The following is a 14,482-nucleotide window of genomic DNA, read 5'->3' as shown; positions in this document are numbered from 1 at the left end:
ACAATCCAGTGATTGATATTATGAGCAACGTCGGGGGACCATAACACCTTGATATCATGCAGTAGGTTATTGTGTGTTTGATGGCGATATTTGAATAGAGACTGAAAGATCAGAAAAGAAGGTAATTAATGCAAACGATAAAGGTTAAATTTTTATGCAGTTTAGAAAGAACCCGTCTTTTTAGTCACCATCTGTTTTATTTTGCTTCACTACATATTTAAAATATGAATACAAATACATGTAAAACATTAAATCAACATCACCATAGGTCATTTGAAAACACTGGTGATTCCAGTACTTCATGTATTTGCTGTATAACGGCGGCTCATAAGAAATCGTGTCTGGGCAAGACATTCCAGTGATTGACATAATGAGCATCGATCCTCTCGATTGGGATACAGAGACATGAATCAACCAAGGGAGAGAGCCCGACGACCCGATCCTGTTGGTCGCCTCTTACGACAAGCATCGGAGCTGAATTCTGACCCCGATCTTGTATGACATAATGAACAATCTCATTAAAATCAGATCTTAGTTTTCGCTACCGCTAAACAAAGATCTGAGGACATCCCAGTACTGATCACGTCAGAATGACCTTTCGCGAATTTTGACCGACCAATGAAATGACTGATGAGAAATCGATATTAGCCAATCAGAAGGCAGCTTTTTCGAGCTTTACGACACTAGTTTCAAACTGGCGACTACGCTTCGAAACATATTTTGACGTATTCTCGATTAAAAAAAATTAAAACTGATAAGAACATTCTGGAATGGCTTATATATGGCCTAGATTGTATATAATCATAAAACCCGTAACTGTTGTTCGGAATACCCCGTGTTAAATATTTCGTGGTTGCATGATTAGAAAACACATTCCGACACTCACTTTCATGATCTGGTAAGCGACGCTCTGATTGTTTAGATGAAAGGTCCCTCTGACGTGACCCTTAATGGGATGTCCTCAGATCTTTGTTTAGCGATAGCGAGAACTAAGATCTGATTTTAATGAGATTGATAGGGGAACTGAGTAGTAATGGGTTTTTTGTTGTGTTTTTCATCATCTGATGCCCAGAACCAAAGACTTCAATCAAAGATCTGAATTTCTATTTAATCTTTATACGTTTTCAAGGTGAGCCAAAGTCCAGTACAGCTTACATCAAAACACTCTGTCAGGACAGAGCATTAGGTGTGAATGAAACAATCAAATATTTACAATGAGATTCAAACCCCAGACTTGTCATCAATGCTTGCGACGCGGGATTGTCGTCTGCCGCTTTCGCAGCTGCTAAAGGTGACGTCATCAATATCTGTTTGGCCAAATGACTTACAGCCAATCGACCTAAGCCGCGTCGCCGGAAGTAGCTGTCGACATACAGCATGCCGATCATGTTATGAGGCTGGACAAGTGCGTGCGCAGCTGTCTGTTGGCTATCTGATGTGCCCACGCATACACTCGGTAGACTGGTTTCGACCAGTCTCTGCACGAAGGAAGTAACCCCAGGATCACTGTAACCCCAGGTAGAGGATACGGATGTGACGTCATCACATGTCACGTGACGCACGACCATGTCGTCCGGGACAGACCTGCAAAGGGTACAGAAAGGAATATTATCTGTTACAGGTCCTCGAGCATGTGTTTTTTTTAATCATTATGAAACAATCACCTCATTCCGTTCACATCCCCTTCTCAACTGACCCGTGAAGATTCCGGGGTAGAATAGGTCTTCAGCAACCCATGCTTGCCGTAAAAGGTGACTATGCTTGTCGTAAAAGGCGATCGGGTGGTCAGGCTCGCTGACTGGTTGATGCATGTTATAGATCCCAATTGCGTGGATCGATGTTCATGATATTAATCACTGGATTGTCTGGTCCAGACTCGATTATTTACAGACCGCCGTCATATAGCTGGGATATTGCTGAGTGCGGCGTTAAACAACAAACCAACCAACCAACCAACCACTTCTCAACTCAGCCCAGTCTCTTTCCCTTTTCAGCTCTAGCATTAAGGGTACCTTTATAGAATTATTTTTATTCACATTTATACATAACTACACTTCGGGGACAAACCCCGAACTGGCTTTCATTTTTCTGGGATGTATCCAGAGATATATACTTATTTATATGATTTTATGTGATTTATTCAAATATTCAGTAAATTCGGAGAAGAGTTATTAAGAACAATGCAAATGGACGGACTTGGCACATAGACTCGTTTGGATAATTCCACAATGAGAGGAATGTTTGAAATATCTGGGGACACACAGCGTTGACGGCTAGCACGCGTACACCATTGCACCGTTTCTCCACAAAACAGCGTGTTCGTGATGTCCTCAATTTTATATGATAAAATATACAGCAACAGTTCGTTATATCCGTCAGTTCGTTTTAACCATAGTTTACTGTACATACGCGGTTACAAGGCCTCCCTCGTCGACGGTGTATACGTTGCCGGTCTCCATGGTAGCGAGGTCAGCTCTCTCCCCCGCGGACAAGTGGTGGAGGGCGGGCAGCAGATGAGGAGGCAGGTCTACAAGAGTGTGGTGGAAAGGAGTGAGTGTCGTTTTACGCCGCTTTTAGAAATATTCCAGCGAGCATGGGCGTGACGAAATAAGGCTTTAAACACTCTGCTACCGGGTAACCCCACTGTCCTGTGATGGACAGGTATGTTCAGTAACGGTGAAAGAATGAAAAGATGCGTGCACTCCCTTTATTATACAATACAAAATAGTATTACAGCAAATTTAGGAATCATCCAGAAATATCACCTCGGGGACACCAGGAATGTCGCATTAAAACCCATATTGGCATCGAACCGTGGTTTAGTGTGACCAGCGAACACTACCATGAGACAACACTTCTACCTCTGCATCTGAGTTGTATCATTGTTTGTTTGTTTTTTAACAACGCAATCAGCAATATTCTAGCTATATGACGGCGGTCTGTAAATAATAGAGTCTGGACCAGACAATCCACTGATTGACATCATGAACATCGATCCACGCAATTGGGATCGATGACGTGCATGAACCGAGTCAGCGAGCCTGACTACCCGATCCCGTTAGTCGCCTCTTACGACAAGCGGTCTGGGTTGCTGATGACCTATTGTTATCCGGATCTTCGCGGATATCTGAAATATGATTGTACTACATGAGCTGACACGACCCACCCACCCAGAACCACCTCACACTCACGCATCACCATCGCCACAACCGCCACCTCACCCACACGACCCGCCGTGGTGACTAACCGAAGGTCATCGCCCGCTCCTTGTCCACGACGCCCGGATGCTGGAGAAGCTTGGTAACAACTTCCGCTTCCTGTCCGTGAATGAGATGAAACCTCCCGCTGAAGGAATCCTGCGAGAGTTTTAATCAAATAATTGTACATATTGATCTGGTCCACTTATGATCTTGATGCAGCAGGTAATTTCATTATTTGAGCTTTCTGCACATCAGTTTGTAACAAGCAATGCGTGAGTTAAAATACATAATGCACAAAACTCCATCAGAACGTTTATGAAATCTATAGTGCACTGTCGTGTTTCTTTAATTCAAAAGATACTCAGTATATTTTTTTTATTAAACAAATATTTGCCATGTAGTTGACAGAATATTTAATTTAGAATTGACATTAGAAAAGTTTATTGGTTGTTGAATATTGTGTGACATTGGGTCCCGTTCGTTTATCATTGAGTGAGTGAGTTGGGTTTAACGCCGCTTTTAACAGTATTCCAGTTATATCATGGCGTGTCAGCTTAATGTGGGAGGAAAGCCCGAAGTGATGCAGGTCTTAGACGTTTACCACGTCGGTGAAACCCACGAGCACAGGTATGGTGCTGACAAACCTAGAAACATAATCGGGGCGAACCGGGATTCGAACCCACAATCATAGGTTTCTGGCTAGGCCAAGGGACGCAACTCTGCACAGCGAATCGCGGCGCCTTAGACGACAGGGCCACCCGTGTCCCCCGTTTATCATTGAGTCATCCGAAGCATCCACTCGATATAGTACCTTTCAGTAACTTTATCACACGAAAAGATACGGATTAGAAATTGTCTCCAGCACCTGTGCTTGTCGTAAAAGGCGACTAAGAGGATTGGGTGATGCAAGTCATCTTATACCACTTGCGTAGATCGAGGCTCATGATGTCAATCATTGGATTGTCCGGTCAAGATCGCCTTCATATAGACGGAATATTGCGGCGGTTAAACAACAAACAAACAACGTGACCGTATCACTTCAAATATAGCAGTTGGTTATTATATATTCTCAGTAAGCCCCAAGTAAATACAACACTAACCATCACGTTGTGTAAGGGCGTGGCCACCACCACTGTAACGTTCGGCCATTGGTCAACCCAGAAGGAGTAGTATGGCCAATCACCGCTCAGAGAAGTCTTTAACAAGCCATATACCTACAGAAAATAAATTAGTTATAAATATTAACATACCAGTGCTGACAACGGATAAACATTGCACAGGCTTGGATCTTATTGGTAAAAGATAATGTATTTCAGAAAATGCTGGTAAAAATAATTTGGCCGCTTTCGCGAAGGTTTTCCAAGCGTTAAATGTTGCGTCACATGTGTGGACATTAAGAATGGACGCAAAGTATTATCTACTGCCTCTCCAATTGGACGCAAAAGGGAATGGGTGTTACACTATTTGAAACTAAATGAAATTGAAACATGTAAATTTGATTTTTGTGATCGAAAAATCAGATTGCTTTGATCGAAAAATGCAGTCAATTTTCGGGCAGTCCATATGAGATTTCCTTAACATAATCTGTAAGTTTTAATTCAAACAAGGAAATCCCTTTCAATAACAAGCATAAGGTACCACACATACTTTATGTTATACCACCGCCTCCGTGGTCTAGTGTTAGAGCGTCCGCCCGGAGAGCGGAAGGTCCGGGGTTCGATCCCCGGCCACGTCATACCAAAAGACGTTAAAAGATGGTACTTGTTTTTACCCTGTCTGGCGCTCGGCATTAAGGGGCTAAAACAGGGACTGGTCGGCTCGGAGTCAGTATACAGTGTCTGAGTGTGATATTCTGTTAAACTGCGGCATGGTATCTCAGTGAGCTAGCACTATAAATCGGCATCAGTCCGGACTAGTACAATAATCTTGGACGCAACGTTAAACACAATTTCCCCCCACCTTCACCTTATGTTATACATGTTGTCCGTAAGAGGCGACAAACGGGATCGGGTGGTCTAGCTCGCTGACTTGGTGCATGCATGTCATCGATCCCAATTGCGTGGTTCAATGCTCATGATATTAATAACTGGATTGTCTGGTCCAGATTCGATTATTTACAGAATGCCGTCATAAAGCTGGAAAGCTTTTGACTGCGGCTTTAAACAACAAACAAACGAGCATAAAAGCAATAGTCTAACAATTGCCATCATTAACATAATCCAGTCATATGCACATATGCTGTGTCCAATCATATGGACCGTGATCAGACTGCACCATACTATGCTATCTCTCGTTGTGCAGCCGTAGTTTATAGCTTTGGCAGATGACCTTTGTTTGCCACTATACCGGATATCGTTTGCTCGGATATCATGGTTCACGTGCTTTGCAATTTTTTTCACGTCATTTTACACAAGCATCACTCAAACGTGCGACGGGTTTTCATTTGTTGCGTTCTGTCGAACAATACCATCACCTGTCTAATCTTCCATGAACGTAAACTTTTTATGTAAGGAAGGAAATCGGTATACGTTCTTCTGATTGTCAGCTTATGTTGAGATGAGCAGAGTCTGTTTGATTGCGACTATTTCACATTTGTTATAATTATTCTACTGAAATTAGCGAGTTTCTTTAAAACATATATTCTATGGGATTTTTATAAGGAGAACATTTTCCGTAAGGGTATAATCTTTTTTCTAAAATATATTACATAATGTACGGAACTCTTTAATTCCACTTTCCTTTTTCAAAAGTGTCGTCGATGGCACGAAGGTCTAAATTTTAACAAGTTCAAGTAATGTTACATGGGCAGTTTTAAAAGATAACATTCAAAGTTACATGAGAATTTGCATACTTTATACAAACTTGCTTCCCCGGAAATCGAAAGTATATAGATCAAGGTAGATCCCTGTCTGAAACAATAATTGTTCCTTGCCGGCTTACCGAAAATACTACCCGTAGCAGATATCACAGAAACGGACGGCCATAACATAATTTATGTCCTGTCATGCAGCATTAAATGTAAATCGGCGACTTAAATCGCCCACCAAAACTATTAGTATCGCCGATGCGTAGGTCACAAGTGGATTTAACAAATAGATGTCAGTAATATATTTCTACCCCCTGCAGTTCCCTGTTTAACTCCTATACGTTAATATGGACTTACGGTAATCGTAGCGCTAAGATAGCTTTGTGAAACGGGGCCCAGCATTCCATAGTGTCACCTTGTGACCCACTTCAACAGATAGGGGAGGTGCAGGTCTCCTTTCTAACGGTTACCTGCACCCGGCTATTTACACAACTAGGTACGAGGGTGACAGTAACACCGTCTCCTCACACTGACAACCACCACCTACATGTCACCATGTAGAACTGTATACTCACGCCGGCACTGTCTGGGAGCTGGGATTCCATGGTTGACAGCAACTCCCGCCATTTGTCACACGCCACACGAACTGCCATCTTAGAAGGGCATTATGGGAGTTTATTATTATACCCGTAGAGCTCACGGTGCATTGGTAGGCTTGAATATTGTTTGTCAGTTAAAGGGGCATCTGCGGTAGGGACTACCGCACTCTAGTGGGCGGAGCTTAAACGAGTAAACGGGTGACGTCATGTAAACAACCACCCACGTGGGCCATTTGACAACAAGGACTTAAGTTTTAATGGTATTAAATATCCATCAAACGATTCCAAGACTTGTCAACAAACGCGTAGGTCTTTTGTTGCAAAACCTACCTGCAATGTCGTCTTCACATCTTCATAAAATGATACCTTGGAATGTCCACGATTTATCCAACAGTCCAACACACACATTATAGAATAGAGCTAAAATTTCTGAGCTACTCTCTGGACGAGAACGAAATACATTTGTCGTGATGAATAAGAGCAGTGTAATTTAACAAAGAGAAAACACCAATCGTTATCCAGTGGTGTACCGTATATCTGCAGTTCATGAATAGCATTTCTCACAATATATACGGCAATCGGTGATTTCAACAGTGTTGTTCTTCGTTGTGCTCGTCTTGCCTTCATCTGGAATCTGGATGACAACGATCGTGTAAAAAAAAACACCTGGTAATGGTCAAACATATTTTCAAGTGATGAAGGTGTTTTTTTTATCTTTTCCGTGACATGTTTTCATTGCCCAGTAGAATTGCGTTTTGGCAAAGTCACATTTGACAGAAGTAACTCGATCCGTGAAACTTGGCGGGTCCCTGTGAATCCAGATTCCCTGTTGATTGACATGCCAAGTGTCATTTGCATAAGGCCATCCATGTTTTTTGTATGTGTTTCTCCCCTCAAGCCTCAATGAACTAATCAGAGAGCGGGCGGACGAAATAAAATATGTAAATTGTCACAAACTGTCTTTCAATAATTGTGTAAGTTATTTTACGACAAAAGTTTAAACACTTGGTACTAGAATCTTGTCTATGAATTAATTTATGATGTAGATCGATTCGGTTTACTTCGGAAACGAATTTTTAATAAACACCTGAAGAAAGATAAAGTTGACCTGGTTCTTTTATGACGGTGTAGATCTGGTGTTTTTTCTTTTATTAGACCGGTGCGCAATTTTCCACAGCGGCAGCAAAATTGAGACACGAAAACTTTATATTATTTCACGTCGGAATGGAGATGAAAATATTAAAATACTGACATATTTCGAAATGATGTTCAGATATATATTTGTTCACTTTAATTCTGTCATGTGCGTGAAAATAGATTTCAACAATATTTCCATCATGCTTATTCAGGTCGCTGGCTGCACAGATCATCCTCTCTTGTAAACTACTTCGCCATGAACACATGTTTTGTCTTGAAGCTCAAAGCAACAATGTTTCTCTAATTGCATGTTTTCTCCATCCATGACGAGCATCTGTCATAATGTCAATGCCTCGACAATCTTCCTGGTCAGTTGAATTCAACAATGCAATACACACAGCCTCTTTCACGGCGTCATCATAATATTCCTTCCAAATACCCACCACGTGATCAGGGTTACGACCATGGGATGAATTACTAAATCAATTTGCATTTTTAGAAAAGATATGTTATCGTGAATACGATTAGATGCTATTAAAAAACATCCTGTACATGGTACTTTTTGATTGCACTGCGGATTTCTTTCATTACTTTCTAAAACTTTTTCTTTTCCCCCTTTCTGACCACGCGACCTTCTTGCAACCGCGCCCCATGAGCGCATCCCCTTACAACTGTCAAGAACTTTGCTGGTTCGTTTGTCTTCAATATGAGCAACAAAACTTTTCATGTGACGCTTAATTTGACGGAGAGTTGATCAGGGAGCCTTTGGTCATTTAGATTATGACATTGGTGACTTTAACGTGAAGAAAGTTCCAATTCAAGATGATGACGTTCCGACCGTCAACTCGAATCGACAAGATAGCGCCTCTCTTCCCGCCCTTGCAAGTGCAACAGAAACTTTGACAAATTCAGTGCCGATTCTTGGGATAAGGGAATCAGTGTCACGGCGATATTTCATTGTGGAACCAGATGAAGCCGAATATGCATGTTCACACTTCTTTTGTCAAACATGCGTGACACAGAACAAGCAATCGCAGTTAGGGAATGATGCAGCCACCATGTTACAGAAATTCGTCAACTCGAAAACACTGCTTGGAAATTCTTCTGGACTGAGGTAAATAGACGAAGTGTTTGGAGAGATCGTAAATACTCGGACTTGAAGAAATGGATATGAAACGTTGCAGCAGGTGAAGGATTGGTGTGGACAAAACGGAAAAGGGATACCAGATTGTATTTTAAAACTTGTGCGCGAAGTGTATCAAATCTCCCGAAAAATAAATACATGGGACAAGGCCTATTCTGCCCCGGATCTTCTGGGTCTCTCAGTCGAGTAGATGTATGGTTTGCATTTAGTGTAGTTTAGTCGACATGACGTGGAGGCAGTGTTGGATGCATGAAGTGGACGTGTGGAAATATATCGATCAATCTCAATATGATCATATCTTTTACCCCGATACCATACCTATCTGTGTGAAAATCTAACGTCACCTCCATAGGTCACGAACTTTGACCGCCCAATCTAAATGATGAATGCATGGGTTCTTGAGCCAATCAAATAGCAGCTTTCAAAAACACATCGGCTTTATTGTTTTAACACATAGGTTAATACATTTTGATTTTTTTTTCAATAAACCAAAACAAAATACGACTATTTCTTCAGTGTTATTCCCGGATGAATGTAGATACCGTGGCGTCAGAAACGACAAAGTGTATATTATCATATCCGCAACGATTTCATGGCGCGGCCTTAATTATATACATTCGGAACTGGTCGTTTTTCAAAATACAGAAATGAGTCAGGATTAGCTCATACGTACCAGGATTTTAGAAACATCGATGCGGATTGACTGATTAGAAGATTCACCTGAAGCTACCTCCCATGGTGAGTTATCCTGTAGGAGTAAATGGTCTGATTTTAACGAGATTGTATAACGATAGTCTTTGAGTTCATGTATGATTTCGTTTCGAAATAGTTCGTTACCTCGAATTGGGATCTGAAATAAAGTACGTATTTTAACTCTTTACTACCAGTGTATGCACAATGCTCATTGCCTGCATGTAAGACTGTTGTCTGGTGGTATTCCTCTACGTCACCCAAGCTCGATATTTACAGTGTGAAAAGAAATAGAAAAAACATAATAGATATATAAAAAAATACATTTATTAACTTTTAAGAAACATGAGTTGAGCTGCGAGTTTATGTTACACCTGTTGTCATGGTACACTGCAGGACTTCTCATTCACTGACATAAGAATACACGTAAAACAACATTCACTCACTATATTACACGTTGTTGCATTGTTTTCTGCAGAAATGCCGATGATACCAATGTCCCCATTGCTTTTACTACATTCGTCGAAACAGACAGTACCAAACGTTGCTGCGAGAACGTTGTTGGATGTTTGACGCACAACGTCTAAACAACGTCATGCCAGAACGATATAATGTTACAATTGTGTTGCCACTAAGTTGACATGGGAGGAGGCATTTACCATACCTTATTGTGTAAACTTACGAGATGAAAATATAATGTAGAATGGAGTCCTTGTAAATTGGTGCTGTATTGCTGCATAAGTGAAGTTGCTATTTGTACACAAGACATTCCAGCGTTTCTAAAACGTTGCAAGAAACATGTCGGCGGATGATTGGTGCACAATATTTAAACAACGTAATTTAACATGAGAGTTATAGTTTCCATTAAACGGTACGTAGCTTACGTAATAAAGTTACGTATACTTACACAGTCGTACAACCTCGTGACAACGTTATATCATGACGTTACCAATCCGTTATCTTACAACATCGTTGTAACATCGCGGTGTGTTGCCGTTTGGGAAGTATTTTGATTATGTCCCATATACGCCACAGATCAGAACTGTTACACAGTTTTCATATATCCCACGCTGATGTTACAAATACTGTACATTATCACATATTATAGCAATGATGGCTAGAATTATCATTAAACCGTCCGCATGTTATCAGAAAAGAGCGGGCCACTGTAACCCTAATACTGCCCTTATATTGCTTGACGACGGGCCATTATCACGCCCGTTGTTAGGTGACGTCATATTGATGTTAAATAGTGGCCTCATCTGGTTCGTTCTGTGACGTTTTCATATTTTTAAAAGTGGATCACTGACAATCGTTGTGTGTTGATTGCAGTAAATGTTTCGAAACCGATATTGCTGTTTATTTTTATTTGATAACAAATTCTATCCATTTTAGCTATAATAACTGTAACGCTATTTTTCAGGGCATTATCATTTGCAGAAGCCCTCGGTCTTTTCACGTCCTTTGTCGGGCAGTTATGGAAGACCTCGGGCGCTACCCTTATATTGTTGTAACAACTTCGTACATGGGCCGATGGCCTACAAAACAGAAATAAACTTACTAATTTATAACAATATCTCATATTGCCCACGCCTCTGCAACAGGTATGGTAATTTGCCCACGCCTCTGCTACAGGTACTGTACATCATTACATTTTGTCGAGTAACAAGTACAAACAATGCACATATCACACATATTACTAAGTAACGCATTCTCATTAAAATCATATCTTAGTCCTCGCTACCGCTAAACAAAGATCTGAGGACATCCCATTACGGGTCACGTCAGACCGACCTTTCGCGAACTTTGACCGACCAATGGAATGACTACCAAGAAGTCGACAATAGCCAATCAGAATGCAGCTTTATCGTGCTTTACCGAGTTTCAAACTGGCTACTACGCTTCAAAACATATTTTGATGTATACTGGATTTAAAAAATCTGGAATGGTAGCGAGAACTAAGATCTGATTTCAATGAGATTGCCAAGTAACGAATACCAACAATGCATATATCACACATATTGTCAAGTAACGAATACCGTATTGTCAAACAACGAATAACAACTATGCCTACATAAAACATATATGCAATATCACAGATCTCAAATACATGCATATATCACAAACATTGTAAAGTAACAAATGACATATCAAATGTTCTCGTCCAAAGGACTATACAATGTCACTTATCATTCACGCATATACAAATAACAAGTATTATGCGTATCTCGTATCATAACAACAGTTTATATATCAGATATTACACAGGAACTAATAGTTCTTCAAGTACATATCTCAAATACTGTACAGTATCAACTATGTGATATGTACATTTTTACAGCACCAAATGAGTAATATTTAAAACACTGCCGGCCATGTTTGATGGTGGCTAAAATCAAAGACAAAATGGTTATTCGATTGATGTGTACTTAATACCGGTGTCATACTTGTGTTTTTGACTCTACTTTAGCAGTGTTTAGGGGCTGTTTTCAGCCTAGTAACGTTTTGATAACGTTTGCAACTTTTGGGTTAAATCAAATTTTCAAGTATTTTGCTTTCTTTTGCCCAGCAATTTACTTAACGTCGCCAATATCGGCAGTATCTCTGTCAGATAATGACGTATTAGAACAAGCTGTTAGTGAGATGAAGTGAGATGAAGTGAGGTGTAATGAGATTTAACGTCCCGTCCAAGATTATTGCACTTTTATAGGGACGTGCATGCACGTGTGAGTGTGGCTGTGTGTGGGTGTGTGTGGGTGTGTGTGGCTGCTTGTAGTGCCAGCCCACTGATATACCATGCCACAGTGTAAAATGAATACCCTACTCAGACACAGTATTCTGACTACGAACCGACCAGTTCTTGTATTAACCCCAAGCGCCAGACAGGGTAACAACAAATAACAACAAGTACCATCCTTTAACGTCTCTCGGTATGACGCAGCCGGGGATCGAACCCCTGGCCTTCCGCTCTACCACTAATCCATGGAGGCGTCCCCAAGCGGTTAGTGGATCAAAACCAGTCTTCATCAAAATCCGCGTCGTCTTCGTCGATCACGTCGTCCTCTGTTTCGTCCACGTCGGTGTCGGGGTCGGCTGGGTCGTCCCCATTGTCCTTGGCAGTTTCCAGGTGCGCCACAATGACAGATGCTGAAACACAGGCACAGATACGCGTCATAAGTGTTACCATATACGGCGATGTGTTGCCAAGGACACAATATATTACCACTCAGTTTGATTACGTAATGGAGCAATCATGAGAATCTGTTGACTTTGTTGACTAAAATGAGTAAAATCAACAAACCCCTAAGGCCAGGTTCACACAGAGCCGATTATGGCTCCCGTTTGAGATCAGACAGCGCTACGACATGAAAATTGAAAAAGTCGGATTACTATCCTCAGTGATCTGGAATGTCCTATCATTGTCTGAACGCAGTCGTATACGTTCGTAACAGAGTCCTACGGATTGGGAAAGGTCCCGAGAGGTCGACCAAGCACTCCCGACAGTATTGTGCGTCACGTACCATTCCGGAAACTCAGCCGATTTTGTCTAGTCGGATTACAATTGTGATTATGTCGTTACAGATTCTGCTGTATCGGATCAAAATCGTAACAATGTCCTGTGTTCTCTAGACGGTGTCCTGTGGATAGGGACGCTGTAGTGATGAACGGGCATGAATTGTTCACTGTCGTTTCTTGTCGATTGAGTCCAGATTACGTCCAGATCTTGCCGAATGCGAACCGTCTTTGTCGGTTCACTGTCCGATCATTGTTGGTCGCATTCGGGAGAATCGGGACGCTGTCGGGACAGATTCGGTCGTTTTTTACCATGCGGAAGATACAAATCAGATCAGATTCAGATTGAGAACGGGAGATCGGGACGAATTCGGCTCGGAGCGGCTGAATCGGGACGCTTCCTGAACAATATCTGATTTGTGAATTTCACGCCACGAATCACAGGACCGTGATCAGACTTTTGAAAACAATTAATTGGAAATAGTCCTATCAAGGACGGCAGTAAAAATCTGTGCTGAGCCCTAAGGGACGAGTTAATTCTACTTCCGGAACTAACAGATTCGAGCGATTTCTCCGACCTAAACCATGTTATAGACTCACTGTTTGTATAAAATTTCTCTATAATGTTGCATGATGACCTGTAGTTGCGTCAGCATCACTTGTTAAAAATGCACCTTCAGAAAGGTCAGTGAATTCCTGGCATAGAATCAGCTGTTTCTGCTTGTACTATCCGGACTAATGCCGGTTTTAAAGTGCTAGCCACTGAGATACCATGCCGCAGTTTAACATTAATACCCCACCCAGACACAGTATGCTGACTCCGCGCCGACCTGTACTTGTATGAACCCCTAAATGCCGAGCGCCACACAGGATAACAACAAGTACCATCCTTTAACGTTTTTTGGTAGGCCAGTGGATTCCTGGCTCAGCTGACCTCACCATAATGCTTTAATCCCTATAAAAACGTCAGCTCGAATCACAGGTTTCCAAACGAATGTGGCTGGATGTATTTTCTTACTTCAAAAGGGGGCACAGATGGCCCAGTCGTCTAAGATGCTGCAATTTGGTAAGCAGAGTTGCGTCCCTTAGGCGTGTCAGACACCTATGATCCTAGGTTCGAATCTAAGATTCGCGTTGATTATGTTATATATCATATTCGACCATTTAGAGGGAATCGTATTCTCGAGAGGCTGCTCATGAAGAAGGTTACACATCTACCAGAGACCACTCAAGATGTTATGGTCGTTGTCGTCATAGATACCGCTGAACAAATGAAAGACACTACTTTATGTTTGTTTGTTTGTTTGTTTGTTGTTTATTGCCGCACTCAGCAATATGCCAGCTATATGACAGTGGTCTGTAAATAATCGATTCTGGACCAGACAATCCAGGG

The 14,482-nt window shown here is 41.5% G+C and overlaps 2 protein-coding genes across 2 annotated transcripts in view; both read right to left on the bottom strand.

Moving 5' to 3' along the window:
• Positions 1 to 912: 912 nt before the first annotated feature.
• Positions 913 to 6,664, bottom strand: LOC124130790. Its single transcript, XM_048395933.1, has 5 exons — positions 6,582 to 6,664; positions 4,301 to 4,414; positions 3,248 to 3,356; positions 2,410 to 2,527; positions 913 to 1,584 (listed from the first exon to the last, which is right to left on the bottom strand). Exons 1-5 carry the CDS (start codon positions 6,657 to 6,659, stop codon positions 1,170 to 1,172), a joined length of 834 nt encoding a protein of 277 aa, XP_048251890.1. The 5' UTR covers positions 6,660 to 6,664; the 3' UTR covers positions 913 to 1,169.
• A 3,020-nt stretch (positions 6,665 to 9,684) lies between these two features.
• LOC124140262 (NACHT and WD repeat domain-containing protein 2-like) overlaps positions 9,685 to 14,482 on the bottom strand; it is a 36,261-nt gene continuing 31,463 nt past the window's right edge. Inside the window, exon 23 of the mRNA XM_048396414.1 lies at positions 9,685 to 12,723. Coding sequence (XP_048252371.1) covers positions 12,587 to 12,723 — 137 coding nt within the window. The 3' untranslated portion in view covers positions 9,685 to 12,586. The remainder of the gene's footprint in view (positions 12,724 to 14,482) is intronic.

This window comes from Haliotis rufescens, unplaced genomic scaffold, assembly GCF_023055435.1.
Source record: "Haliotis rufescens isolate VD_foot unplaced genomic scaffold, xgHalRufe1.0.p SCAF_15, whole genome shotgun sequence".
NCBI lineage: Eukaryota > Metazoa > Mollusca > Gastropoda > Lepetellida > Haliotidae > Haliotis > Haliotis rufescens.
This window is presented reverse-complemented; position numbering and strand designations above follow the sequence as displayed.

Coding starts and splice junctions, on each gene's coding strand:
- LOC124130790 (XM_048395933.1), bottom strand. CDS start 6,659: ATGGCAGTTCGTGTGGCGTGTGACAAATGGCGGGAGTTGCTGTCAACC. Junction 3,357..4,300: donor CGCCCTTACACAACGTGATG/GTTAGTGTTGTA, acceptor AAACTCTCGCAG/GATTCCTTCAGCGGGAGGTT. Junction 1,585..2,409: donor GAGGGAGGCCTTGTAACCGC/GTATGTACAGTA, acceptor TACCCTTTGCAG/GTCTGTCCCGGACGACATGG.